Raw genomic sequence first — 27067 nt, 5'->3', positions numbered from 1 at the left:
TCGATATGCATCACGTTACGTGGCAGCGCTACGATACAGTAGGAAAAGGATATATTTGTAGTATTGTCAAGTACTTGACTCTGGCTTTGCAGAGTTTACACATTACAAGAGTCTTGACTCTGCATAAGAGCTTTTATTTGTTTTGAAACCAAAATATATCAAAACATCAACTTAAAAGCTGATGGGGTAGACTGTATCCTCTTGTCCTCAGTCGTTGTCAGGATTTCACAGGATTTCATTGCTCCTTTATCTGCGGATGACTTTAAAAAGTTTGATTCTTTTTATCTTACGCACACTTTATTGAGCTATAAACCATAAAATATGTTTTGGAATAAATGGATGATTTAAAAGCCAAACATTTATTGAAAAAATAAAAGTTCATACAGTGCTGTTAAACATCTAACAGTTTCCTGGAAAAAACAAAACAATATTTAAGTGTATCAATGCTTTCTAAGACCTCTTTTGACTAGACAGGCACACCTGGAAGAAGGATGAGTCTGGGGCCACACTTCTATCAAAGGGCCCACTCTGGAAGGGCCTACTCAGGCTAACCACCTGAAAGAGGGCTCACCCCCACAGTCAGAAACTAGCCTCTTATTTTGGGTCCATCCTGCTTAGTGGACAGATCTGTGGTCATGAGTCAAACAGTGACCACTCTCTCATTGGGTGCTTGGAAACTTCCATTGTGAAAAAGAAGGTGGGCCACCTAGGTGAGTCCGAGAGTTGATCTCCTGCTTCTCTGCACCAGGAGACGCCAGTGGAGGCGTTTCAGGAAAAACTTGGAGAAGGATGAGGGGCTTAACCAGAACCCACTGGGGCGATGGTACATCTTGAGTATTGTCGAAAGAGCCGGATGATTTTTCTGGGGAAACCAACGTCTGTACGTCTTCACTTTGACTGGAGTTCAGCGTACAGATCAGGAGAGATCTCCTTGTACATTCCTAGCCTTAGCTTGTGATTCCAGAACATTCTCAGAGAACTCTTGAGTGAGGAATTGACAGAAACTTCTGTCTTAGTGAGGAGATGTGGTTGACCCCCGTTGATAGGTGCGGGGGTCATCATTGCAAGAGCTGTGATTGGTCGATCCTAAAAGCTAGATAGAAATGATACTTTCGGTGATAATAGACGATGTCAAAATTAACCATGGAATCTGATCTTATGAAGACTGTCATATTTTATATACAATAAAAATATATTTAAAAATAATAATAAGCAACACTTTTAAATAATTATTTATCATTTTATCACTTATTATCATTTTGGTACCGTACCGTATAACGTATTGAGTCGTTGGGTTAGACAAACAAGAGCCAAGATTCATCAGCAACGGCTTTTATCTTTACTAGGATCTACTCTTTATGTTTTTAGAAAACATTGTGATTCCAATAATCTTCTTAGAATGTGGCCACTAGGAGCAACTCGTCAGTCAACAGGAGTATGTATTAAATACTAGAGCACAAGCAGCAGCCAGTCCGACTGAACTCTTATTGAGGTGGTGCCGGAGTCACAAAGTTTTTCTTCCAATTAAGAAAATTCCTCTTTTTCTTTTTGGTGGTGTAGTTGGTTTCCTCTGACATTGGATGTTGCTGGAACACAAACAGCTTCTCCCCCGCCTGGTCCTGAACATCATCTCGTGCGGAGAGTTTCAAAGCTTCCGTGTGCAACATGTCCTCGTCTGGGTTGGATTTGGGAACAGAGAGCCGAACCTCCTCGGTCAGACCCTCGTCTTTCTCTTTTCCTCCTCCTCCTCGGGGACTGGGGAAAAGTTTTTCCGTCAGACTCCTCCGCCGCTGTCGTCTGACTCTGGGAGGACAAAGAGGGTGTTGTTAGAGCGAGCAGCTCGTGCCTGTGGTCAGACTCTTGATGAAAGGCTGGTTTGACTCTAATAAAGGATTACTCTAGTCTTGACGACCACTGAACTTCAAATTAGTCCGGATGTTTATGGATATTAAATGGCAGCGTGGCAGCAGCAGAGGTTCACTGGACTCACCTCTCCTCGTCCGCCGAGCAGCTGGACTTGTTTACATGTTGTTGCAGAATGTTTTCCCGAAGTCTGACAGCGAGCTGACGACTCCCTGCCCCAGGAAACCTGTTTTGACAGGATAAGTAACATCAATTTCAAGAGGAACTTTTCATCAACATCATAGAACAAGTAACATCAACTTAAGGAGGAACTTTTCATCAACATTATAGAACAAGTAACATCAACTTCAAGAGGAACTTTTCATTAACATCATAGAACAAGTAGCATCAACTTCAAGTGGAACTTTTCATCAACAACATAGAACAAGTAACATCAACTTCAAGAGGAACTTTTCATCAACATCATAGAACAAGTAACATCAACTTCAAGTTAAACTTTTCATCAACATCATAGAACAAGTAACATCAACTTCAAGTGGAACTTTTCATCAACATCATAGAACAAGTAACATAAACTTCAAGTGGAACTTTTCATCAACATCATAGAACAAGTAACATCAACTTCAAGTGGAACTTTTCATCAACATCATAGAACAAGTAACATAAACTTCAAGAGGAACTTTTCATCAACATCATAGAACAAGTAGCATCAACTTCAAGTGGAACTTTTCATCAACATCATAGAACAAGTAACATAAACTTCAAGAGGAACTTTTCATCAACATCATAGAACAAGTAGCATCAACTTCAAGAGGAACTTTTCATCAACATCATAGAAAAAGTAACATCAACTTCAAGTGGAACTTTTCATCAACATCATAGAACAAGTAACATAAACTTCAAGAGGAACTTTTCATCAACATCATAGAACAAGTAACATCAACTTCAAGAGGAACTTTTCATCAACATCATAGAACAAGTAACATCAACTTCAAGAGGAACTTTTCATCAACATCATAGAACAAGTAACATCAACTTCAAGAGGAACTTTTCATCAACATCATAGAAAAAGTAACATCAACTTCAAGATAAACTTTTCATCAACATCATAGAACAAGTAACATCAACATCAAGAGTAACTTTTCATCAACATCATAGAAAAAGTAACATCAACTTCAAGAGGAACTTTTCATCAACATCATAGAACAAGTAACATCAACTTCAAGAGGAACTTTTCATCAACATCATAGAACAAGTAACATCAACTTCAAGAGGAACTTTTTATCAACATCATAGAACAAGTAACATCAACTTCAAGTGGAACTTTTCATCAACATCATAGAACAAGTAACATCAACTTCAAGAGGAACTTTTCATCAACATCATAGAACAAGTAATATCAACATCAAGAGGAACTTTTCATCAACATCATAGAACAAGTAACATCAACTTCAAGAGGAACTTTTCATCAACATCATAGAACAAGTAACATCAAGATGAACTTTTCATCAACATCATAGAACAAGTAACATCAACTTCAAGAGGAACTTTTCATCAACATCATAGAACAAGTAACATCAACATCAAGAGGAACTTTTCATCAACATCATAGAACAAGTAACATCAACTTCAAGAGGAACCTTTCATCAACATCATAGAACAAGTAACATCAACATCAAAAGGAACTTTTCATCAAAATCATAGAAAAAGTAACATAAACTTCAAGAGGAACTTTTCATCAACATCATAGAATAAGTAACATCAACTTCAAGAGGAACTTTTCATTATCATCATAGAACAATTAACATCAACTTCAAGAGGAACTTTTCATCAACATCATAGAACAAGTAACATCAACTTCAAGAGGAACTTTTCATCAACATCATAGAACAAGTAACATCAACATCAAAAGTAACTTTTCATCAACATCATAGAAAAAGAAACATCAACTTCAAGAGGGACTTTTCATTAACATCATATAACAAGTAACATCAACTTCAAGAGGAACTTTTCATCAACATCATAGAACAAGTAACATCAACTTCAAGCGGAACTTTTCATCAACATCATAGAACAAGTAACATCAACTTCAAGAGGAACTTTTCATCAACATCATAGAACAAGCAACATCAACTTCAAGAGGAACTTTTCATCAACATCATAGAACAAGTAACATCAACTTCAGGAGGAACTTTTCATCAACATCATAGAACAAGTAACATCAACATCAAGAGGTACTTTTCATCAACATCAAAGAACAAGTAACATCAACTTCAAGAGGAACTTTTCATCAACATCAAAGAACAAGTAACATCAACTTCAAGAGGAACTTTTCATCAACATCAAAGAACAAGTAACATCAACTTCAAGAGGAACTTTTCATCAACATCAAAGAACAAGCAAGTATTTATGTTTTTGTATGTATGTATATATATTTGTATACATGCACATTTGAACAATACAATGCAAAATATGTTTAAAAAAAAACTCAATGCAAAACATGTTTTGTCTCCGGTGTAAAACCAGAATAGTTAAAAAAGCCTAGTTGTTTGTTAAAAGCGTCTCCTGCAGGCCTTCTACATGATCTATTACTCATAAACAAAGTAATCCGGACTCAGGAGGATCCAGACATAATTAAGCGATGAGTAAAAAGCACTGATCTTTTAATCGTAGCTCAAGGAAAATAACCCTCTTGAAGAGACTTCATAACTTCTCTCTTTATTTCAGACAGTGCCCGAGGAGTTGAGCCGAACATGACATAACTCCAGAAATTAATCCCAAACCCGAAATGGCTCGGATTCAATGTTTTGTGCCTGAAAGAACATTTGTTGATTGCTTCATGAAATGTTTCTCTTCATTTTCTGTAAAACAGAACTGTTGACTATTTCAGCTGCTATTTTAAGTATTTTCAACCAGCATTTACTTCATGAACATTTGTCACACATCAGTACGACGTGACGGAGGAACATACCCGACATGCTCTTGATTGGCAGAAGAAGCTGAGAGTTCTTTCCTGCAAACTGCATCGTTCAGGGACAGCAATTCACTCTGAGGAACCTCGGGCAGCAGGAGACGCAGCACTGCCAGGACGACGTCAGCAGGCTCCTGACTCAGTTTGACCAGCTCGGACGCAAACTTGATATCCTGAGATAAATCGTTTAGTAGACATCAGATTAAAAAGTAGAAAATGAGTGGTTCGCAAAACTACAGACAATCCACATACTATTCATTTAGTTCCTTAAGCAACAGTGAAAATGTTAACAAACTAACTACCAATTTTAATTCAATTTAATAATAACAATAATGATATCACGACAGCAATACGTGCCGAAGATACAATACAAAAATAACCAAATAAATGACAAAAAAAATGTAAGTTCTTAGTAAATTATTGGTAATTAAATACTGTTAATTTGGTTTAACAGGTAAAAAATAGTAAAAATATTAGAAAAACAAGAAGGTTATAACGTGATAATAATACTAAAAAAAAATGTTTAAATGTGCAATAATGTCATCAAAATGCTCCACAGTTAGTTGCATAGTGTGCATCTTAGTTTGCCTCGGGTTTCTTCCCGGTATTGTGTCTCTCTTTCGCAACACATCTACACACACCTAAACACAGCACCAGAAGTGGTGATGTTAGTCAGCGCACATGACTACCAGGTTAAGAGTGACTGTAAACTCTATTCAGGTGGTCAACGACGACCGCTAGACACTTTATCTTCACCAGCATGATCATAAGAGTGGACCGCGGGCCTGTTCCTAAAATGAATACAAAAGCCAAGTCCCCTGCTATGTGAAACTTTTCTTTAACTCAATATCATTTTAAATTTTGTTTCAGACCTGATCACAGTGGGCTTGAAGCGTCCTGAGTTCTATTTCTTCTTTGGACTCCTCCGTCTCTTGATCGTAGGCAGTGGATTGTTGTGACCTACAGCAACACAAGTCCACATTTTAAATGTTTAGCTGAATACAGAAGCAGACATTATCTCTATGTCTTAGAGATCTCTATGTCTTAAGCATTGTGTCAGCTACAGATACAACTCAGGTGAAATAAAGCGTGTTTAAAACCCACCTCTCTCTCAAAAACGACACGACTTCATCACTTTTGAAAAGTGCATCTTGAAGAATGGACATCATTCTGCCGTCTGGCTGCAGCTGAAACAGAGCTTCCTGCGGGTCGTCCTCCTGGTTCTCATTGGAGTTCCTCGTCTCTTCTTCGTGCGACACTGAGACGTCCGGGTGCTCTGCTTCTTCCAAACCCTGTAGGGGAGATGAGTCTGCTTTGGACTTTGTTGTGGACCACGTCTTACTGAAGCTAAGCTACTGTATTTCAGGCTGAGACTAGTCCAGGACTCACTTGAATTATATTCAAAATCTTCAACACTTTAAGCCTATGGCTGAGTATCGCATCAAATTCCCTTCCTTCAACCTCCGTTTTACTTTAATCCGAAGTCTCAGTATAATTGTTGACATCTATAATCTTTATCTTTTCTTAATCACTGGCATCATTAACCCTTGTGAGAAGTCTCAGGGTCAAGGTGACCCGTAGGCCCCAAAAAATCCCTTGTGTTGCCTTGAGATAACACAAAGGTTAAAGGTCAGGATATCAACATGAGCATTAAAATCTACTTTGGTTAAGAGTAAACCAGCGACTTTGATTATCCTGTATCCTAGTAGGACATACCCTACAGTGATGTTGAATGCTTTGAGCGACTTCCAGCGAGTCCAGGATCGTCCTCTCTCGGAGCTGATGAAAGAGGAGGTGGATGAGGGTGAGCACGGCGCTCCACGTCGTCACGATCCGAGCTCTTCGCTCCGCCTTTTGATTGAGGATCACAACCGTCTGAACGGCCAGGCTCACCGCCTTGGAGTGCAAGGCATCTTCTCTTTCTCTGCCCATGTCCAGCATAACCTGTGAGAATCGGGAATTCAGTTTTTCACCATTATATTACGATTCAATTTGACCGAAAAACATGTACTTCCGGAAAACATGCCGATTATGTTTCTAATTAGCCAAACGTCAGTCAATTAAGCAATCTATATCACTAAATTATATTTACACGATAGCTGAGAGGGCCCCTAAAAGCAATAGTCAAAATGTTTTTGTGTCATTATTTATGATCAGTAGTGAGTCAAAATCATTTTTAGATGCAAGTAAACCTTTGAAAACATTGTAAATAAATGTGATTACTGTACTTAGAGTAAAAAGTTAATACTACTATGATATTATGATGCATGATATATGATCGATTTTAAAACACAGTAAACAAAGGTTTATAAAGTTTTACTTTATATGAATTCTAAAGTGGCATATGTTAGCAAAACTGTAAAAGCATTCGATATATAGGATTATAATAAAATGATTTGAAGGGCATATAGATACAAAGAAATGACAAGAAGCGACAAAATAGATCAATATTTAAATATTCATTGGGCCAATAAACTACACAAGTGACAAAACATAGCTGTGTTTACGAGGAAGGGATGCGTCTGCTAAAAAGATTGCAAATCTTTTGCATTTCCAAACGAGAACTATATCGTTAAAATGTATCGGAATAAGGCATTTGCTGTGACTTCCTTGTTGTTTCGTCCTGTTCGTCTCAAACTTTTCACTTGATCTATTTTAATTAACATTTTAAAGTGAATCTTGCTTTACTATTTACACATTTTTTTGCATTTAAATGTCTTTTTTTTGACAGAATTGTCTTAAATAAATCCACTTCTTCAATGCTGAGGCATTTTTCCATGTGAGTGTTTGTTTTACACAGCAGGAGAAATTGAGCAACCGACTTAATTTTAAAAGAAAACCTTTTTAAACTGACTGTATACAAATATCATAGATGTTTTGAATTTCAATGAAGGTATGAAATATAAAATCAGTTAAGCCTGTCAACTAGGTTGCATGTTCTGACTTTAACGTCCAGCAGGTGTCAGTATTCAGTTCCCAGTATCAATACAGTGTTGCGATGTGTATAATCATGACGCCTCATCGACCCATCACTAATGATTTCTAACCTTTTTTTTGTGTTTTTTCAGCATCAAAAAAGTGTGGTTCATACCACAAAGTGTGTTAAAGCAAAATAATATACCTCCTTCAAAACCATAGTCTCCATCTCCTTCTCCTGCTCCAACAGTCGTATTTTCTCCTTGATGCTTTCCTGGAACCTGAACAAGCCGCTGGTGTCTGAATTATGACTGGTCTCCACTTCTCTGGTTCTCCCATTAGATTGTGGCGTGGACTGCAGAAGACATTACAGACCGTTAATGTGGTTTCCAAAGCTGCTCGAGCTGTGAAGATGTGATTAGAAATGAAACCTCGACATGAATTTACAAGGATCGCTCATGCAAGCGTGTTTCGACTGAACCAGAGTTCAACATCCTGCATGGATTTACTCACCATCTTCTGCTCCGAGTCCTTCCTCCTTGAAGACTGTCCACCGTGGAGTTTCGCTTTGAAGACAGCATGTGGCAGAACAAGACAATGGTCCATGACTGAGAAACATTTTTGGAAGCCTTGCCTCATCCTCAGCTTGTCCTCCTCAGAGAGAGCAAGCTGTGACGAACACAAACACCTGGGAAGCACATTAACTACATTAGCATTTTAAATACTGAGGAGTTAAATAAGAACATTGACCTGAAAACCCATCTGAACTGAGCTCTGATGTCCTTCTGCTCCTGCACTTCTTTATTCAGGGCTTCCAGCAGAGTTTCTCTCGTGCCGCTGAGCATTTCAAAAGCGGCTTCACCTTCACGCTTCAGCTTCTCCTGACACTGCTGGAGGGCGTTGTGACCCGAGCCCAGGTTTGCTCCCGAAGATATCTCTTGCTCCTCCTGAAGGAGTAAACTCTGCTCCCCTTGAGGAAGAACTTGTAGCAAAGCCTGTCTGGTGGAAGTCTGAACCGCTCTGACGTCTGCCACAGCACTCTGGATCACACGCGTGGTCGCCTGGACGACAAATCATTGCTTAATATACGAAGATAACACACATTGTAAAGACTATCTCTACCTTCCGGATGTGAGAAGCAGCCTCCTCGTCCAGATTGTTGATCAGCTCCGCTAGCTCCGAGTTGTTTGTGGTCAGTAAGTTCTGCCAGCTTTGCAGAAGGATGTCAACTTGTTTAGGGCTCTCTTCATCCTTGGAAGGGCAGGACACGTCTTTTTGTCTCTGCTTGTGGACCTTCAGCTGGAGAAGTGGAAGTGGTGTTAGTTACTATGACACGTTTAATTAACATGATCAGTGACTCGAACATTCTGTGTTCAAGTGCTTCTCTCCAAGTGGGAATTGACAACACAATACTTTCAAGGCAGCAATATCAAAATATTAGATAAACCCTTTTTAATTTGGGTAAAAAATGTTTAACAACAACAAATGACAAGTAATATCAATTAAAACCTCCGAACAATACTCTTGTCATTCTGTAGATTTTGTACTTTCTGTCAAAATTAAAAGTAGTTAAAATGAGGTAAATAAATTGTCATCAGCATTACTTTCATTACGATTTGTGACACACAAAAAACATTTCTTGATTTCAAGAAGTTACAATAAAAATCAACATGTTTAGAGACATGTTTTTATCAAATGTTAAAACTTTGATTTATATTTTTGTCTCGTCCAATTACAGAGAGCAGACAAAGAGGACAACAACAGATTACAACTATAGTAATATGTAAAAAAAATGGTGCATAAAAGACCGTTACATTATTATAAAAAATAATACAAAAAAGGCATTTTTATTCATCTGGACAGAAACATCAGATCAAATTTTGAAAGATTATTTTCATTTCTTACAAACCTCTTTAAATAAGCACTTAATTTACTATAGATCCACTTGTGTTATTTTGCATTTGAGTCAATGATTGTGCAGTTTGAAGGAAATGGCAGATTTTTTTCAGAATAACAAAGCTATAGAATTCAGATCTATTTCTATAGCTCTCTATAATTTAACTGTTGATGACAATTCAATCCAACAAATGACGTGCACCTACTCTTCCACCTTCATTTGCCTTTCCTCCGAAAATAATCCCTAAATCTTGGACTTAAATTTAACAAGAAGTCAATTCAAAGAAAGTATTAAAAGAAAGTAGATCGTTTTTATCATATGTCATAGCGTCACATACCAATTACCTATAAACACTTATTAAATACTGATACTCTGAAGTGAAGTACTAGGCATTTGTACTTGTTAGTATCATGTTTTCGCTATTATCTCACACATGCACGCTAAATACTTGGTTTTTTAACACGACTGACCAACTCTGAGATCAAGTCCCTCCTCTTCTTGATCAGTCCACACCGCATGGCTCTTCTCTCCTGCGTCAGAGCCTCCTCCAGCCTCTGTCTCACCACCAAGAGCTCTTTCTGGGAACTTTCCTGGAGCTGGTCGATCAGTTCCGATGACAGAGAGCTCCCTCTAGTGACAGGAGAAAAAAAAAGGTATAAAACTCAAGAAGAATGTTTGAAGTGGATGCAACCACACAACTAGACTCCAACCCTCTGATGCTGGTGAAGCAGCTCTCCAAATGACTCAAGGTGCTGGAGAAGGTGTCACAGACCAGACTGTTCAGACTTTGAAGGCTGTGAACCAAAAACTTTCTTTGTGCGTGACGCTCAGCAATAACATAGCGCAGATTTGCAAGTACAACATCCAGGACCTCCTCCAGCTGATCCTGGAAAAAACACACAGACAATGTAAAGAGATTAAAGAGTTCTAAACAGTTATTAAACCTCCAAAATAAAAGTATTGTTAAATATATATAAATATATAAATGTCAAATAATTTGGATTTAATTCTCCAAATTAGTTCTATTTGGTATCTCTTCATATCTGAAATTAATATCACTATCATAACTAAAAATTATTAAACCTTTGTAGTTTATAAACCCATCAATACAGTAAAGCACATTTTTGTGATTTTCACAAGAAGGTTTGTGTATTGGCAAGAATCTGGCTACAAAATACATCTCACGATTTACAAAGTCTTAACAGCTTTCATTTGTTTTTAAACCAAAATATGACCAAATATTAGTTTTAAATCTGCTGAGGTCCACTGTGTCCTCATGTCCTCAGTCATCTCTGGGATCTTGCAGGATTTCATTGTTCCTTTTGCTACAGAGGACGTTATGACTGCTGCCATCTAGCGGAAGTTTAATTTTAACACAAATATGAAAAAATGCCAAGAATATTTGCATGTTAATAGTCAATTAAAAAAAATATATATATATTTCAGAAACGCTTTATTGAACTGTAAACTATAAGATAAGCTTGTAGTGAAATTTAAATTTGAAAGCTTTTTTTTTTATCTGAAACTATGTTGTAGAATATCAATGAGATAATCATTTCTAAAACCCTACTCAGTGGTGCTTTACATTGCTGTGGATGTAGCTCTAATACACCTTGCATGAGATGAAGTCAATAAAAAAAAATAGCATTAAGTCACAAAACTGGCGACAATCCTCACTTGAGTATTGGATTTTCTATTTCTAATTCTAATTTCTAATCTAATTAAACCCATAAATAAATCCATGGAGTGTTTACCTGGCATTCCAAGTATCTGTGCTGAATCCTCATAGCTGTTCTTCTCTCCATGTCTCTCTTCTTAATGGCTTCCTCCAACTCCTCGGAAAAGATCTTGTGAAGCTCCATGCGACGCCATTCGATCATCTGCCGCTGGACTTTTGCAGAGGCTTCTTCGTGCCGGACCAACAACATTCTCTGCAGATGATTCTGGCGAAGTTTGTGGAGTTTTTCCAGGAGGCTTCGACACTCAAGGACGTCCTGGTAGTTGGTAATGATAGGAATCAAGACCAGCATAGAAACCTAAATATCATCCTGACTACCTGCTGATCTGCATGGTGACACAACTGCTCCGCCATGGTCTTCTCTGCATCCTGCCGGTGATGCTCCAGCTCCATTTCTTCACGGGTTTCCAGGTTACATTGGCTCGCCAGGGCTGCCATCTGATTGGCTCTGTCCTCCTTCAGGCGACCCTCCATGCCCAACCGCTGCTCATGGAGCACACCAAGCAGCCTCTGCCGGACCTGAAGTCGGGCCTTGTCTTCAGCGTTGCCACCATCCATAATAATGGCGATCAGGTCTTTGTAGATCTGAATCCGGATGGCCTCCAGGCCGTTGGTGGTTTGAAGGAGGGAGGACATTTCAAGACTAGGACAAAAAAATAAGGGGAGATTCAAAACAGTGCCGCCATGAAATCATCAAGTGGCAGAGTGTCCAGTCTGTCCAGGAAGTCTTTAATAATACAAAATAATATTTTAATCCCACTCATTGTACCGTAAAATGATTTAAAAAAACTCCCACTGAAAATGTTTCTCAACTAAATCTTTCTTGACTGATGTTAACACTGATGGATAATTGCTTGAATTTTTAGTTTGAATCAGAAACCACAATTAGATAATAATTAAACATATTTTATGGGTGAAATGAAGGCGTGTCCTTAATGTTGAAATATTAGCATTTTTTGTATGTAAGTAAGTAAAGGTTATTTGTAAAGCGCCTTTCTAGACCAGGGTCACAAAGCGCTTTAACAATCAAAATCTATACACAGTTAAAATATATACTTTAAAAGATCAAGAAACATAAGACAAACACAGGAGTCCCAGAAAATCAGGGAAAAGTCTGCACAAATAAAAATGTCTTAAGATGTCTCTTGGAGTCAGTAGATCATCAAACACAGAGGAAGATTGTTCCAAAGCTTAGGAGCAACAGTCTGGAAGGATTTCTCTCCTCTGGTCCGGAAGTGTGTTAAGGAACCATCAGTAGATTCTGATCCACAGACCTCAGAGCCCGAGCTGGGTTGTAAGGCTGGATCAGATCAGTGATGTAAGGAGGAGTCTGACCATGAATAGCTTTGAAAGTAAGAAACAGAATTTTATAATTGATCCTGAAAGAAACTGGCAGCCAGTGAAGAGTTTCAAGGATCGGAGAAATGTGAGTTCTTCTACTAGAGCGGCTCAGAATTCTGCTGCAGAGTTTTGTATCAACTGCAGGAGAGACAGCTCCTTCTTGTTTGCACACCAAAATAAACTGTTAAAATAGTCTAAACGAGAAGACAAAAACGCATGGACTATAATATATCTGCTTAAAAAACTCTATTTTGTCTTCATGCCACCAACCAACCCTCCATTTAAGTCAGTCTTTCTGTGCATACTAAAGTGTAAATGAAATGATTAATAATAAAGACATTTCTTCATCACGTCATTAGTGACCTAGATAGTAAAATATTGTTTTAAAGCACAAACAACAACTTCGAAATTATTAGATTCAAAAGAATGCAAAACTCACGTGTCCAAAGCCCAATACATGTTCTGTGGATCCTCCAGCAACATGATGTCAATCATCTTGTCTTCAAACATGGCTCCTTCTTTGACCATCTCATCAAGTCTGCAGTCGCCGTATTCCAGGTCAGAATATCTTCTACAAGCCTGGATTGATACGGCCATTTAATATCAGATATTCAATATAGTAAATGAGTGCAGCTTCTTGTCGTACCCTCAGTTGTATCCTTCTGGTTCTGGAGCAAACCAGGTCCTTGACCAGAAAGAACAGCAACAGCACGATCATTGTTAAAACCAGCCCGCCCAAAAATGCCGCGAAATAAACCCCATGGCTTGGCACCACCTAAAAGAAAATATCAGAAAATATACTTTAAAGAAATAAGGGTAAGAATGTACATCAATGGAAGCGACTTACCTTGTCGGTGGAGTTTGTATTAAAAGATAAATGGGCTGTCAATCCAAACATGCTGACGTCGTTCTATGAGAACAAAGCGCATTTTAAAATACCTTTAAATAAAAGTGAATCTGGGATAATAGACGATAAAATACCTGTGAAAGGTTGGAGAAGGTGAGAAAAGCTGGAAGTTGGACCTCACCCCAAAAGTTTTCCATGTGAGCCGTGTAATTGAGAACCACTACAGATCCGGCTGAGATTCATTAAGAACAGAAAACAACTGAAGAAATGTTACATCTTGTATTATCACGTGTCAAAAATTGCCAGAACTCACCGGACAGCAAATCGATGACAAACATTTGGTATCCTTTCTCCACGACCCTGCCGTGGCTTTTCACGGGGATCACTCCGGAGATGGAGTCTCGCACAGCCACCTGGGAGAGGTTGGTGCCTCCGACCGGACCGGTGTTGTGGATGAGCAGGAAGAAGGTAAGAAGCGGAGGGTTCCAGCTGTAGTCCACCTGGTTCAAAGCAAACGCGTCAGTACATGAAGCAGCAACTCAGTTCACTTTGATTAAATGCCTGCACGTACCTTGGCACACTTGTAGAATTTAACTCCGAACTCAGACGGTGGAGCCGCACTCTGGAACTGAAAGAAAATCCACATTACATTAATCCAAGCAGGGATCACAAACGTGTGGTTTGGCCCACTAAAATCATTTATGCGTTTAGGAAACTCTTTATCCCTTCACGCAATATTAAAGAAAGATTGCTCAATGAACCCACATTTAAAAATAAACAATCGTGGCTGAGTACATCGACTCAGTTGTAGATTTGTTGTAAATCGTTGCCAGTTTAAAAGGAGAGTTTTTAAAAACAGTCTGAATGGTAATGTTGCCAATGTCCAGTAAGAGGGAGTTTAGATGGTGAGGGGCAGATCGGCCGAAGGCTTTGGACCCCATGGTGGCAAAGTTGTTGAGAAAGTGACATTTTTGAAGAACAGCTGTGATGTGACTGATAGAGGGGGTCTTGGTGATTATTGGGGCAGCTTTATTTCGTATACATTTGAAGAGGGATTTGAGGGGGAGACCAGATCGGAGTTGCAACAGTCAAGGTGGGATGTGACCAGGGAGTGGATCAGGATAGCAGTTCTGGAGGTGCTGAGGGACGGACGGAGGCTCTTATCGTTCAAAGATGTGAGTATGCTGACTGGGTGATGTTTCGTCTGCATAGCATTGGAAAGTGACGTTTAATTTGTGAAAAATTTGAGGGTTGAGGAGGTAGATAATAAAAAATAATTGGACCTAGGGCAGAACCCTGAGGAACACCGGTGGAGATGGGGGATAGTTCCAGCAAAGTGTCACATCTCAATCAATTAGTTGGTGGATGGGACGGTGGATGCCTCTGACACAATGATTAAACTCAGGTAATGACAATTTTTGTTGTGTTGTTCAATATTGGCTCATGTGCTAATGCAAGGTCCCACAACATATACTGTAAATACAGTATATATAATTCTCACAGAGTGAGCTCAAGGTTACATCATGCTACAATTTTTTCTTTAAAATTAGTCCTTACGGTACAATATCATCACAGTTTTTGTTCCATAAATTGTGACTTGGAAATCATCTCATACTGTGGAAAATTACATGTCAAGGATGTTATAAACACTTACTATACTGAACACATCGCATTATCCAGGGAATGGATTTGGAAAATATATACAGTATATTGGCAATAAAACCCTCCAGTTGAAAGCCAGAGGTTTTTACTAGCGATATATTAATAATAAATGAAAAATAATTATCCATAAAAGGTGGATGTTAAATAATTCAATATTTACTTACTTAATGACCCTGAATGTCACATATAGAAGCGGCACAAAATAGGCAGCTTATGAGAAAAGCCTGAATCTTAACAAGGATGCTTGTCGGATGCAAAAGAGGAGACGGACGCAACTTCTTCAACGTTGAAAAACGTGGATTATTTAAAAAATAAACTCACCTGAGGTAGTGAATGTCCAGGGCTGTTTCTGGTGAGTGTCGTCCTGCGTTCACGGACATTGTGCATATCTGCCAGGAAACTCATGGTTGGTCCAGGAAGGACTGAAGAAGAAAGGGGACTTCCAGATGGCAGCATGATTTACCTGGTCACAGAATCTGTTCAGTAATGAAGGATTATTCATGTGTTGTGTCTGCAACCAGAGAATAAACAAACTTAACTTGCATACTTACAGTATCTTCAGAGCAACAGAGCAGATCATGTTCTACCCTGGTTACTTCCATGCACTTTTTCATGAAGAAAGCATGAAACTGGAGAAAAAAAGTTTATAATAATTAAAACTTTGACACAGAGACAAACTTATCAAACACACAGTGAGTGTGTCATTATTAAGCATTATCATATAAATAAATGAGAATATTCAGTACTCCTGTAATAAAATGTACTATTTACCACTACGGGTTCTTTAACTTGTAAGTAAGTAATTAGTATTTATAGAGCACTTTTCTAGACCAGGGTCACAAAGCCCTACAACATTAAAAAAAAATACCCAATAAAATAAAAACCTAAATGGTCAAGACAACACTGAGACATACACAAGAGTCTCAGAAAATCAAGGGAAGACCTAAGAACCAGAGCTGGGGTGTAAGGCTGGATCAGATCACTGATGTAAGGAGGAGTCTGACCATGAATAGTTCTGAAAGTAAGAACCAGAATTTTAAAGTTGATCCTGAAAGAAACTGGGAGCCAGTGAAGAGATTTAAGGATCGGAGAAATGTGAGTTCTTCTACTAGAGCGAATGTATCTGAAAATGTACTTCCTGTTCCAAATGTTTTCATTTAATTGCATTGTTTTTTTATATGCGTAACATAAAACAAACTTCAGTGGACGATTAATACACAATTTAACTACAGAAGGAAATAATAATAATAGTCATTATTATGTTCTGAAGAGAAAATACTAAAGAAATTGAATGAAGCATGTTTAAGTTAAATTTATACTCTTTCTATAATCTAATAAAATGGAGGTTACAAATGACCTACTCAAGAACACAGATTTCTTTGCAAAAGATGTTGGTGATTCATGCACAGAATGTGTCACAATAAAATATACATATATTGTAATTTAAGCGGTTTGTACACAATGTAAATGGACACACTATAGTACTAGAAAAACATGATTTCTCAAGTACCTGAAGGCAGACGAGACTGTTCGCATCCATGATGTTCCGTTACCATCATATCGACGGCGGATCTTCACCAGATAAACTTCTTTAGTTCAGTTACAACACTTTTGTGTCATCATCGTGCAAAGCGTGAAGCTGAGATTAAACTGTGGAACATTTTCCAGTCAGTTTTCCTACGATCTTCGACGAAGTAGTTCTTACCTCAACGTAGTTTTTTTTTCTATTGCTATAAAGCGACACGAAACATCGGTCTGTACATGACAAAATACTCGGAAAAACTTTAGCGAGTACTTTAAAAAAAAAAAAACTCTTTAGAACGTACTCCCAAACTGAAAAATAAAGTTAGGGATTTCCTACTATTTCCGGTTGTGGCTTTCAGAAAAAAACAAAGTGATGTGCGTGGTTATAAATACAAATTCATCTTTATGTTTTTAAGCATGTGACACCAAAACACTATATTTACCTCATATTCCTGCACGATTAAATGAAGAACACATTTGCCTCAAATTTTAAATCTCTGTGCTTTTAAAGTGAAATCCTTCCACTTCCGGTGGGTGTTGACGTCATTAGAAAGTTTTTATTGTTGTTCCCTTGGACGCGTTTAAACTTTTGGTATCTAATTCCAAGAGAATCATAATAACAAATGCAACCCTTATGGTGTAGATCTTCTTGTGGTGAGGCTAAACATGTCCGACCAAGACCTCCATTCTGAATGCAGGAGCGATGTTTCTCTGCATTTCTCCGAGTCTTCTCACGTCATGTTGATCGTCGCGACGTCATGTGGAGTTCTTACTGGAGTTTTAGTTTCTTTTCTCTTGTACGTCTTCTGCCTGAAGTCTTTGATTCTGACCAAACAAGTAGGTTTATCTCACACACATGTCTCAGAGATCAGTTTGGATTTATTTCTCGATCAAACAGGGCAACGATGCGCGGAGGCTCCTGGAACCAGATGATGCAGATCTGGACCAAAGTGACCACAACAGGAGGGAAACTACAAGTGGAGGAAAGAACGATCAAGTACTAGACACGTTTATGAATGTCATCCGTACCACGATTTAATCTGACTTTCTTTATGTTCTGACCATTTTTTTTTCATCCACCAGGAGAAACCGACTCCAGTGAACAGCGATGTGGCAGCTTTTGCGTCAAGAGCAAAAGTCGTTTATCCCATCAATCAGAAATACAGGGTTAGTTTTTTTCCCATTACATTGTAAAAGAAACCCTGTAATATAAACCTGTATACAAATAATAAGAAATGCATTTATGTATGTATGTTAAAGCCCTTAAATTCCTTCACAACCAGGTGAGAAACTATATTTCAATCAACCCAAAATAATAGATCAATAGATTGTTTATTTTTTATTTTTAGGATCAAGTTGGCTATTTTTATTTAGGAAGAACTTTTGGCCTATTTGCTTTGTGTCTTCTTTAACACAGAAAGTTATAAATCAAAATACAATTTATCTCGTTTGTTTCATCATGTAGCATTTCCATTTGGTTGTACTTGAATATACGTTTTTTATTGTATTTTTAACCAATAAAGAAATCCTGACATTTTGGGAGAAACATGAACTTCATTCAATTCACGTAAATGTTTTCTCGCCATAATGAACAAAGTTTATAGATAACAAAAAAAGGGTTGATGAAAAATGAGCTGTTATACTTATTGACAATGAGACTCTTTTGGCCTTGATTGTTGTTGTGGATTGTGTTGATTTATAAGTGCAATGTGCAGGTGTTTTAGGTTGATACTACATAATGGATATGTTTTACAATGTAGTATACTAACCGAAATAAAATGACTTTCAACCTTATCTATTAATTGTATAAGACTGTCCATCTGCAACAACACAATTCTCTCCCTATCTCTCAGTGAACACTGTAGCTAGAGTTATAACCGTAACCAATGCATGTGCATCTCTTACATTCTTTATTTAAAGTTCTTTCATTTTAATGTTTGTTTTAATATTGTTGAGGTTTAATTGGTAAATCTGGTCTGTGTTTGGGAAGGGAACCTGCAAAAGTCATGAGGGTTACCGTAATGGCAGTTATATGAGTGCAAAGTCCCTTTTCTTTGCCTTTTTAGTCTAAAATCAGTTAAAATTTTGTAGATCGGATAAATAAGGATTTCTGGTCATGTGCGTTTGTATCTATAAAATTCCAGTTCATGTACATACAACAATGAAATAAAAGTATTTTCTGTTAAATTAGTTTGTCTACATGTTGGTAAGCAGACATTAATGGCTAACAAAATCTCACGTAACACTTGAATGTTCTAATTCTTTCATTTCTTTCCTCCTGTTTTTTATTCAGCCTTTAGCTGATGGAGCCTCCAACCCTTCGTTGCACAAACATTCCAAGTTCCCAGAAATGGCAAACGAGGACACGTTCTCTTCTTCTGACAGCGAATCTCTGAGCCAAGAGCAAGACCACGACGGCAGCAGTCAGTTTCTCTCCTCCTCGCTGGTGCCTAAAAGCCTGCAGGACCAGACGTTCATCAGGGTCCCGCACTACCCTCACACAGTCACACTGACAGGGTAAGTGTCTTTGATGCACTTCTTAACAGCAGGTGCTTCATGGGGTTTTTTTCTGTCACTTATGCAGTTTTGAAGGAAGGATTAGTCTTCACTGTTTGGCCTTGCAGGATGTACAAGTGCTCTGTTGCCAAATCCAAGATGAAACCTTTCAGGTATTTTTTTAAAAACTTCACCTTGTGTCCTTGTTTCATATACTAATAATATGTGTTTTTCCAGTTGTTCCTTCAAGCCATACAAACAACACTCAGCAGCCATTTTCCTAAAGACAAAAAAGATGCTGAATTCTCCAAGACTCTTCTTCAAATGCAACAGAAGGTATCTTGAAAAAATATATGTTTTCATGATGTGTTTTACATACAAACCAAAACAAATCCAGTGCATACAATGGTATAATAATGATGCTCTTTGCAAGTAGAATCTGCATTGATAACTAGTTCTAGTTCACGTTTTTTTTATGTTTGGTTGCAGAAAGTGGACGAGTTGAGACAACAAATGCCCAAAAGTCTCTGTGAGAGTGGAGGAGCTGACACCTCCTGTACGCTGGAGGAAGTGGAAAGATCCCAAAAGTATTTTCTTGAATCGGGCGTTGAGATGGTAACCTTGAAAGTGAAGGTGAAGTCCAAACTATTAAGATATTCAGGGCCGTGTGTCTTGTCTGTACAGTCTAACAGCTTCAGCAAACACCTGGAGGAACTGAACCAACATCTTTTGAAGAAGACCAGCACGATGAGGGCGGATGAAGCCGAGGAGGCGACGATCTCCCTCACAGAGACTCTTCTGTCTGGAGAGAATAATCTACTTAAAATGCTAGAAACCGACATAATGGTATTGTGTAGAATATACAGCGTTATACATTGTATCCACTCTTTTAATTTTAAGAAATGTCTTCATCTAGAGGATACATGAGCGGCTGCTGTGGTGGGAGGAGCTGACGTCGCTGCTACAGTCACAGCCCGCTTTACTCATCCAGGAAGTGACTCTCAGGCAGACTTTGATGACGACAACGCTGGAGAAACTGACAAGTGATGATGGTTTAACCTTTTCCATGATGGAAAATATTCTCCAGGAGGTTCAGAGAACGCTGGCAGCTGGTCTGCAACAGAGCTTTGAGGGTAAGATGAACAACACACAAAAAAAAGGGTTAGTATTGACAAATATGTTGCAGGTGATCTTGCAGGTCTTTATGAAATGTGTCCACTTTGAAATTCACAGTTAAATACCACAAAGTTGCCTGGAGTTGGATGAAAGATTTAAAGCAAAGAACCATGTTGATGTAAAGATTTTAGCAAGTGTTAAAGAGATACTTTCATCAGATTTGTTCTACTTAACGGTTGGCTATCTGAAATTAAAGAAATTAATGAAAAATGTTACACCAAAAGTCCAAGAAAATATCCTAATTTCACAATAAAACAATCACATTTTGTGTTGAATTGATATTGTCTTCAATGTGATTTAAAGTAACATGTTAACATGCGGGACTATCATAAACCAGGATTTCAATATGAGGGGAATAAAGTACTCAGAGAGGGCAGACCTCAACAAAGGGGCTTATTTATAATCACATCATCTGCCATACATACCTTGCATGGACATTAATGTGAAAGCAATTGAGCGTAGTCTCACTTGCACAACATACTGCCGGCGGGAGGTTGTTCTGCACCACAGAGAGTGATGAGTCTTCAAATCATTTGTGGACCGAGATGGCATTACTTAATTCTCGTCATAACACTTACTGAACATTTCATTGAACCTGATCACATGACCTCCTCAAGGTTATAGTAGTGTTATGAATCTTGTGTTAATAAAAGCAGTTATTATCCAATAGCAGTAGAGGGATCACGTATTATTCTAATTGATGATTGGATTGACTTGTTGCACACCAGAAAGGAATACTTTTTCATTTTTTTATTTTTCATTTTGAAATTTGACATATTTGAGTACACATTTGGATGCATCGCTTATGTTGCAGATTACACGAAGAAAACCAACGAACTGGTCACAGAAAAGTACAGAAAACTGGATGCCAAAAAGAAAAAGCTGCAGAGGAGCCTGGCGAAAGACAGAAGTCGTGTCCTGGAATCCAGGAGGATTCAAGATGACCTGCAGCAGCTGACAAAGGTCGATCTTGATTTTTTGCCATGAAAATAATTCTACCTAAATGTATCCTAGTGCAGGGTGTGCCAGACCTTTTTTGTACCACGGCCTGGTTAAATGTCAGGATTATGTTCACAGAGTGACCTTCAGATTTAAAAAGGAAAAGTAAAAATTAAATGACAGAACCTGCTAAAATAACTACAATTAAAACATACCATAACACTGAGTCAGCAAGAGCTCTGGACTGGTCACAACACGATCTGTTTCCATGTGTATTTTACTGTATGCTGATGATGTGTCTTATAGCATAAGATACTTATGTCACAATGTGTGAGTATATTTGTGTTTAACATTATTTATATGGAGTATTCTGAATAAGAAGTTTTGTCTCTAAAAGAATTCGTTTTTTTACTCATTTTGACAAGTCAAGAGTGACATGCTATTGTTATTTAGTTATTCGATAGAACAGATTCCTTTTTTATTTCTTTGTCCAGTAACACATGTTGTGGACAACAGTCTCGGTGCATTCAATTCCTTGTTAAACCTGCCAAAAATACAATACAAATACAAAAAATATATTTATTGTACTACCCCATTGTTGAGCTAATGGTCTTTAATTGACTGTGGAATCAGAAAGTTTTATTCTGTGAGATAAAAATGTCTCTTTTATATCGTCTGTGTAGAAACTGTCATCAGTGGTTTCATGTGTTGCCTCTTGCATGACATTTGAATCATTTTGCTTTATAATAAACGCACAATTTAAAGGATTAAACTCCCACCATCCCTGCAGGTTCACCAGGAGCTGCTGGTGAAACACAGACAACAGCTCTCGGATTTAAACCTGCAGCAGGATAACAGGATGGCCGTGACCTTGTGTAACCTTTGGACGGTTAGCATTTTCTTGTCATTTACTTTTTGCTGCGGCATTTTTTAAATGGCGTCGTTTTGTTTTTTTAGAAACTACGTTCAACGTGGTCAAAAAGACTCAAAGAGCAGGCCAAAGATATCTTCTGCTCCAAAGTCTCTGCACACTCGAGATCGACCGAGAGGTTGTGGTCCGATCTGGAGCAGGAGTTTGCTGCCCAGCTTGAGGATGCAGAAGATGCCGTCAAGCTGCAGCTGGAGGAACTGCGGGTTCAGTTGGATAAAGGTCAACAGGTATGTGGGCCTGTTGTTTCGGGTCTTAAAAATTCTAGCCATAATGGTCTTAAAAAAAGTTGCTGAACCAGTAGAAAATGCCTCAATGAATATAATGGACATGTTGTAGGAGTGGAGAGAAGAAATGGTTCTGGTGAAAGTTTGCATGAGACATCTGAGCGAACAGCAGATGAAGATCCTTCAGTCGATGGTGATCAGACAGAGCTTCACCATCAATAGGTGAGACTTGTCTCTTATATATTGAAGCATCCCAGGCCTAAAGACGTCTGATTCCTCAGGAAAGTTGGGATGCTGATCGAGACGAAGCACAAGCTTCTGCTGGCGGCGGTCCAGCGACACTTTGTGGCCAGACACTTCAGCCTCCACATGCTGAAGGAAATGAGACTGTCCCAGCTGAAGATGCTGTCTCAGGCAGATTTCAGGGTTTTGCTCAGAGAAGATCAACATCGTCTTGAGTCAACTTTCAAGGTAACACACACACGTTGAGGAACGTCACGGAAGGATTTTGATTTTACTTTCTCCCGCCTCTACATTTGTAGAGCAGCAGGGCCAGTCTGACAGATCTGGTCGCGGAGAGTCACCTGGTCGACCAGAACCTGCACCAGGAGTTCTTGTCCGAGCTGGAGACGGCAACTGAACACCTTCAAAGTCACGCCCAGCTGGTGCTCGGTAACGCTCTCAGTCGTGCCATCGAACACTTGATGCAGAACCCCCCGACCGAGATGAAAACCAATCAAAAACAAGACATTGATTTCAAGGTACAGCGTGTGACGTTTTACTATTTTCCCTCTGAACTCAACAAGGTTTTGTTGATCGTCTAACGCTTTGAATCTAGAACCGCCTGACGGAGGCTGTTGCTGAGAGTGTGTATGTGACTAAAGATTCTCTCACGGCCGCCGTACAAAGTTACTATTCACGCCTGAAGGAGATTCTTTGGAAAGAAGAGTCGACCATTAACCCCGGTGAGAAGAGATGTTTTTTTTGTAAAGCGTTCTGTTCTTTTTAATCTTAAAGGAAAATATTTTTTTTTACATTCACTCATATTATCTCCAGAAAATACAGCCTTATTATATTATTGGTACAAAGATTATACATCAGATGAATTCATCTTTATCACCTGTGATGGACAAATTCATGCGATTTGAATTGCATGTTGATCATTGCATTATCATAATAATGTTTTAAAATGAGAGCCAGGACTGTTAATGACCAGCATAGTAAGAACAGGATGTCTATAGATTTTTTTTTTTATAAAGAATTGATGAGATACTTTAATCATATCTATTTCTATTCTAGATTTAATCACATCTAGAATGATAAACAAAGTTTACACTGAAGTCAACAGATGAAGAAAAGCTAAATAAAAAAAAAACTGTCACTTTGTAAAAAACAATTCTTATTGCTTTTTAATTAAAAACGCTTGTATTGTCATTGAAAGAATCAGTGTCTTTGTAACAGCCGTAATATTGTAAACTCAGGACAGGCATGGTTCCTAATTGTTAGATGAGAAATAGTATTATATCAGTTACTGTTTTTTTTTTTTTTTAAACCTTTCAGCAGAGGCATACATGTTCCTTTTTACTTATTTGAATTGTACTTTTTTGATTAAAAAAACAACAACCATACATAAACCTATTGATGAAATCCCAGATTAATAAATCAATAAAAATAAAATGAAATAAAGGATTGCTCATACATTTTACACACATCTTTCAAAGCCTTAAATACACACAAATATATATTGTTTTTTGTACATTTCCACGAGTGGACTATACACAAAAGGCCTGATTATATCGTAATTATACTCTATTATTTATTTTTATTGAACTGATTATTGCTAAATAAACAGCACTATAATATAGTGGAATAATGTACGATATGTATTAAACATGCTCATAAATGCTAATTCTAGACAAAGCATTTGAGAATCACATTAATGAGCGATTGAAGTTCAAAGTAAAAAAAACGTTTTAGTGACATTTTTAAAGCAAAGGTTGATGATGGAGACAGTGATGTCATCAATGAGAGTCGTGAAATTTGCTCTTCAGATGTTTTTATTCTAGGCTTGTTTCATTTGTTGGTACAAGTGAGTGTGTAGATAATAAGCGACCATGTGTATTCTTACCCACTTAAATCAGATCTGAACAAAGGATCAGAGAGCGTCCACCACTTAAACAAGGTCTTGCTCAGAGAACTGGCCAACTGGAAGAGAAAACCCAGCTCAGCAGAATTCCAACAAAGGTACAACAAACCAACACATACATTAAGGCAAGTACTTATATTTAATGTGTGTTTCAGGGTCGAAGCTTGCAAGAGGAAGCTGCTAGAACAACATGATGTTGAGGAGAAGAAGATTTTTGGTGAATTGGGAAGAAGAAAAGTAGCCAAAGAAGAAAACCTGGAGCAGCTCACGGATACCCTCCTGGTCAGATCATGAGTTGAAACCAGCCGAGCCTAATATGTAACCAATTAACTTTTTAAGCATTTTTCGTCAGCAGGGAGAAGAAGAAGACTTTCTGAGGGAAGTAGCCAGTTTGGCCCGGGTGTCTTTCCAGCAACCAGAACCAAGAACTGAGAGGAACAACACTGGTAAGTCCAAAAAAATCTAATAACAGAAATACTTTTATTGCTGGGATCTTGACTCATGGCTTCTGTCGTCAACAGGAGCGGTCAACCCTTCCATCTTAGAACTTCTAGCTATGAACCCAGACCTGGATCCAGCACTGAATCCATCGCTCACCCCAACCGTCGTCGCTCCCGTTAATAAACCAACAAAAAAGAAAAAAAAAACTAAAGACTAAAATAACAAAACTTTAACCGTATTCTCTTTTTTCTTTCTTCCTTCTTTCATTTGTCAGAGACGACCCAGTTTCCTCTCAGGAAATTTGAAGTGTACTAGTTTGCTTTTATTTATTTCCTGTCATACGGTTATTCAGGGAGCATCCTGCATCTAAATCGATTCTACAAAAGCTATTTCTTTATCAGTATTCATCCTTTTTACTCAATAATAACATGAAGCATTTTCTGGTCGCTCCTACCAAGTGTGTTTTGTTCATATCAATAGATATCAGTGGCTTTATGTTGCCTTTTGCATTTCATTTATAGCTCAGGTTCTAGATTTCATTTTATTTTCTTCACAAACAACTTGAAACAGTAGCATGAAAGAAAAAGTTGATGTTAATACATTAGTTTATAGAGCCCATATTTAGTAAATTCGGGGTTTGCTTTTAGATTTATATTAGAAGTGAAGCATTTTATATTGTTGACAAGTCTTTTTAGGTCGATTTCCAATTGTTGTTGTGACTAGTCGAAGGCAGAGCCTTGCTTTTGTCCAGCAGAGATTAAATGGAGCTGGAATCCATCATCAAATGAATGTTTTGTAATTAAATTGCCAAAGACAATTGTAGTCAAGTAAAGTACTAGTAATTATTTGACCGCATGCCAGAATTATATCTTTCTTCGCCACACCACGATCAGCGAAAGCCCAATCAGTAACTGTGGTGGAGAAATCAAGCCCCCCCATGTATTACCCAGACCCTTAAAATAATTATTTTATTGACGCACCAAAATAGATCTAAAGTAACACACACACATGCATATATACATATATGTATATATTGTAATTATTTGTTATTTATATGTAAGTAAGTAAGTAATTTTTTATTTGTATAGCGCTTTTCCAGACCAGGGTCAGAAAGCGCTTAAACAATGAAAACAATATTCAATAAAGTATATACTTTAAAGCAATTTGTCATTTTACATCAATGTCCCTTGTTTTATTTTAATTTATTGTACTTTTATCAATCTATTTTTATTTTGTATTCTGTAAGGCCACGACTTAAAAAAACCCTACATTGTGTTAACAACGCTGGCAATAAAAGTTTCTGAATCTGATTGATTGAATACAAGTTTGTTTAAAGTGAATAAAAGGGATTATAAGCAGAATTTCAATAAATATCTGACACTGAACATAGTTTTGGGCAGTTTATGAAATGATCCCACATGCTTCTCTGTCCATCTAGCGGCTCTCAGTCTTTCCAGCCCATCGATTCCTGGTGATGGAGATGCTCGCTTGTACAATGTTGGGTGAATCAGACATGTCAGTTCTAAGTGCTGCTCCAATGAAAGCTTTACCCTTCACTTGCTCTAATGGGGTTTTAAGTACAAGCCATTATGCATGATAATGTGGAGTGATGGTGAAAAGTCTGCCAGACAGCTGCGTGTAGGCAGCAATCTTGCAGCCACTTTCCTCTGGACCTCATGGTTTACTGTTAGTGTGGAGATTGAATTGTGTCAATTAGTAAAAATCAATGTTTACTCTGCTCTCTGGTCAGTCGGCACACATGACCAGTTACTTCTGGAGCGCCATGAGAAAATATGGTCCACTGACATCGACTGTGGTGTGTGCTGACATGCGTGTCTCTCTCCTCCGTCTATCCAACGGAGACACTGATCGCCCATCGGTGTCGACTTTGCAAACGTCACTTATTTAGCGGCGAGGGGATGCCGCTTGGACGTGTTTGAGGTCCCGTAGGGGGG

The 27067-nt window shown here is 38.2% G+C and overlaps 2 protein-coding genes across 4 annotated transcripts; one reads left to right on the top strand and one right to left on the bottom strand.

The window, feature by feature from the left end:
* Nucleotides 1-382: 382 nt before the first annotated feature.
* Nucleotides 383-17040, bottom strand: LOC148070542 (limbin-like). Of its 2 annotated transcripts, none has more exons than XM_087801381.1 (23): nt 16746-17040; nt 15787-15864; nt 15557-15711; nt 14145-14201; nt 13887-14073; nt 13708-13805; nt 13574-13636; nt 13373-13501; nt 13166-13305; nt 11704-12028; nt 11402-11641; nt 10358-10533; nt 10118-10277; nt 8873-9049; nt 8501-8811; nt 8264-8438; nt 7956-8105; nt 6551-6778; nt 5939-6126; nt 5707-5794; nt 4835-5007; nt 1991-2089; nt 383-1803 (listed from the first exon to the last, which is right to left on the bottom strand). In XM_087801381.1, exons 3-23 carry the CDS (start codon nt 15689-15691, stop codon nt 1485-1487), a joined length of 3618 nt encoding a protein of 1205 aa, XP_087657507.1. In that variant the 5' UTR covers nt 15692-15711; nt 15787-15864; nt 16746-17040; the 3' UTR covers nt 383-1484. The 2 variants fall into 2 exon arrangements, with proteins under 2 accessions (XP_087657507.1, XP_087657508.1); XM_087801382.1 differs by having other exon boundaries at nt 15557-15698.
* A 301-nt stretch (nt 17041-17341) lies between these two features.
* evc (EvC ciliary complex subunit 1) lies at nt 17342-26575 on the top strand. Of its 2 annotated transcripts, none has more exons than XM_087800479.1 (20): nt 17342-17596; nt 17658-17756; nt 17843-17926; nt 19053-19276; nt 19344-19428; nt 19493-19591; nt 19745-19870; nt 19940-20101; nt 20172-20388; nt 21246-21394; nt 22161-22259; nt 22328-22528; nt 22638-22747; nt 22807-22996; nt 23068-23286; nt 23364-23490; nt 24667-24769; nt 24827-24953; nt 25027-25117; nt 25193-26575. In XM_087800479.1, the coding sequence occupies exons 1-20, from the start codon at nt 17426-17428 to the stop codon at nt 25327-25329; spliced, it is 2820 nt and encodes a 939-aa protein (XP_087656605.1). In that variant the 5' UTR covers nt 17342-17425; the 3' UTR covers nt 25330-26575. The 2 variants fall into 2 exon arrangements, with proteins under 2 accessions (XP_087656605.1, XP_087656604.1); XM_087800478.1 differs by having other exon boundaries at nt 25024-25117.
* Nucleotides 26576-27067: the final 492 nt, after the last annotated feature.

Source organism: Callionymus lyra, chromosome 10, assembly GCF_982586985.1.
Source record: "Callionymus lyra chromosome 10, fCalLyr1.hap1.1, whole genome shotgun sequence".
Taxonomy (NCBI): domain Eukaryota; kingdom Metazoa; phylum Chordata; class Actinopteri; order Syngnathiformes; family Callionymidae; genus Callionymus; species Callionymus lyra.
This window is presented reverse-complemented; position numbering and strand designations above follow the sequence as displayed.

Bases quoted from the DNA above. Each gene is read 5' to 3' on its own strand.
- evc (XM_087800478.1), top strand. From the start codon at position 17,426: ATGTCCGACCAAGACCTCCATTCTGAATGCAGGAGCGATGTTTCTCTG. The intron at 19,592-19,744 runs GTATCTTGAAAA...GTTTGGTTGCAG, and splicing joins TTCTTCAAATGCAACAGAAG to AAAGTGGACGAGTTGAGACA. The intron at 22,997-23,067 runs GTAACACACACA...CTACATTTGTAG, and splicing joins GTCTTGAGTCAACTTTCAAG to AGCAGCAGGGCCAGTCTGAC.
- LOC148070542 (XM_087801381.1), bottom strand. From the start codon at position 15,691: ATGCTGCCATCTGGAAGTCCCCTTTCTTCTTCAGTCCTTCCTGGACCA. The intron at 10,278-10,357 runs GTTGGAGTCTAG...TCCTGTCACTAG, and splicing joins TGCTTCACCAGCATCAGAGG to AGGGAGCTCTCTGTCATCGG. The intron at 6,779-7,955 runs GTATATTATTTT...CGATTCTCACAG, and splicing joins AGACTATGGTTTTGAAGGAG to GTTATGCTGGACATGGGCAG.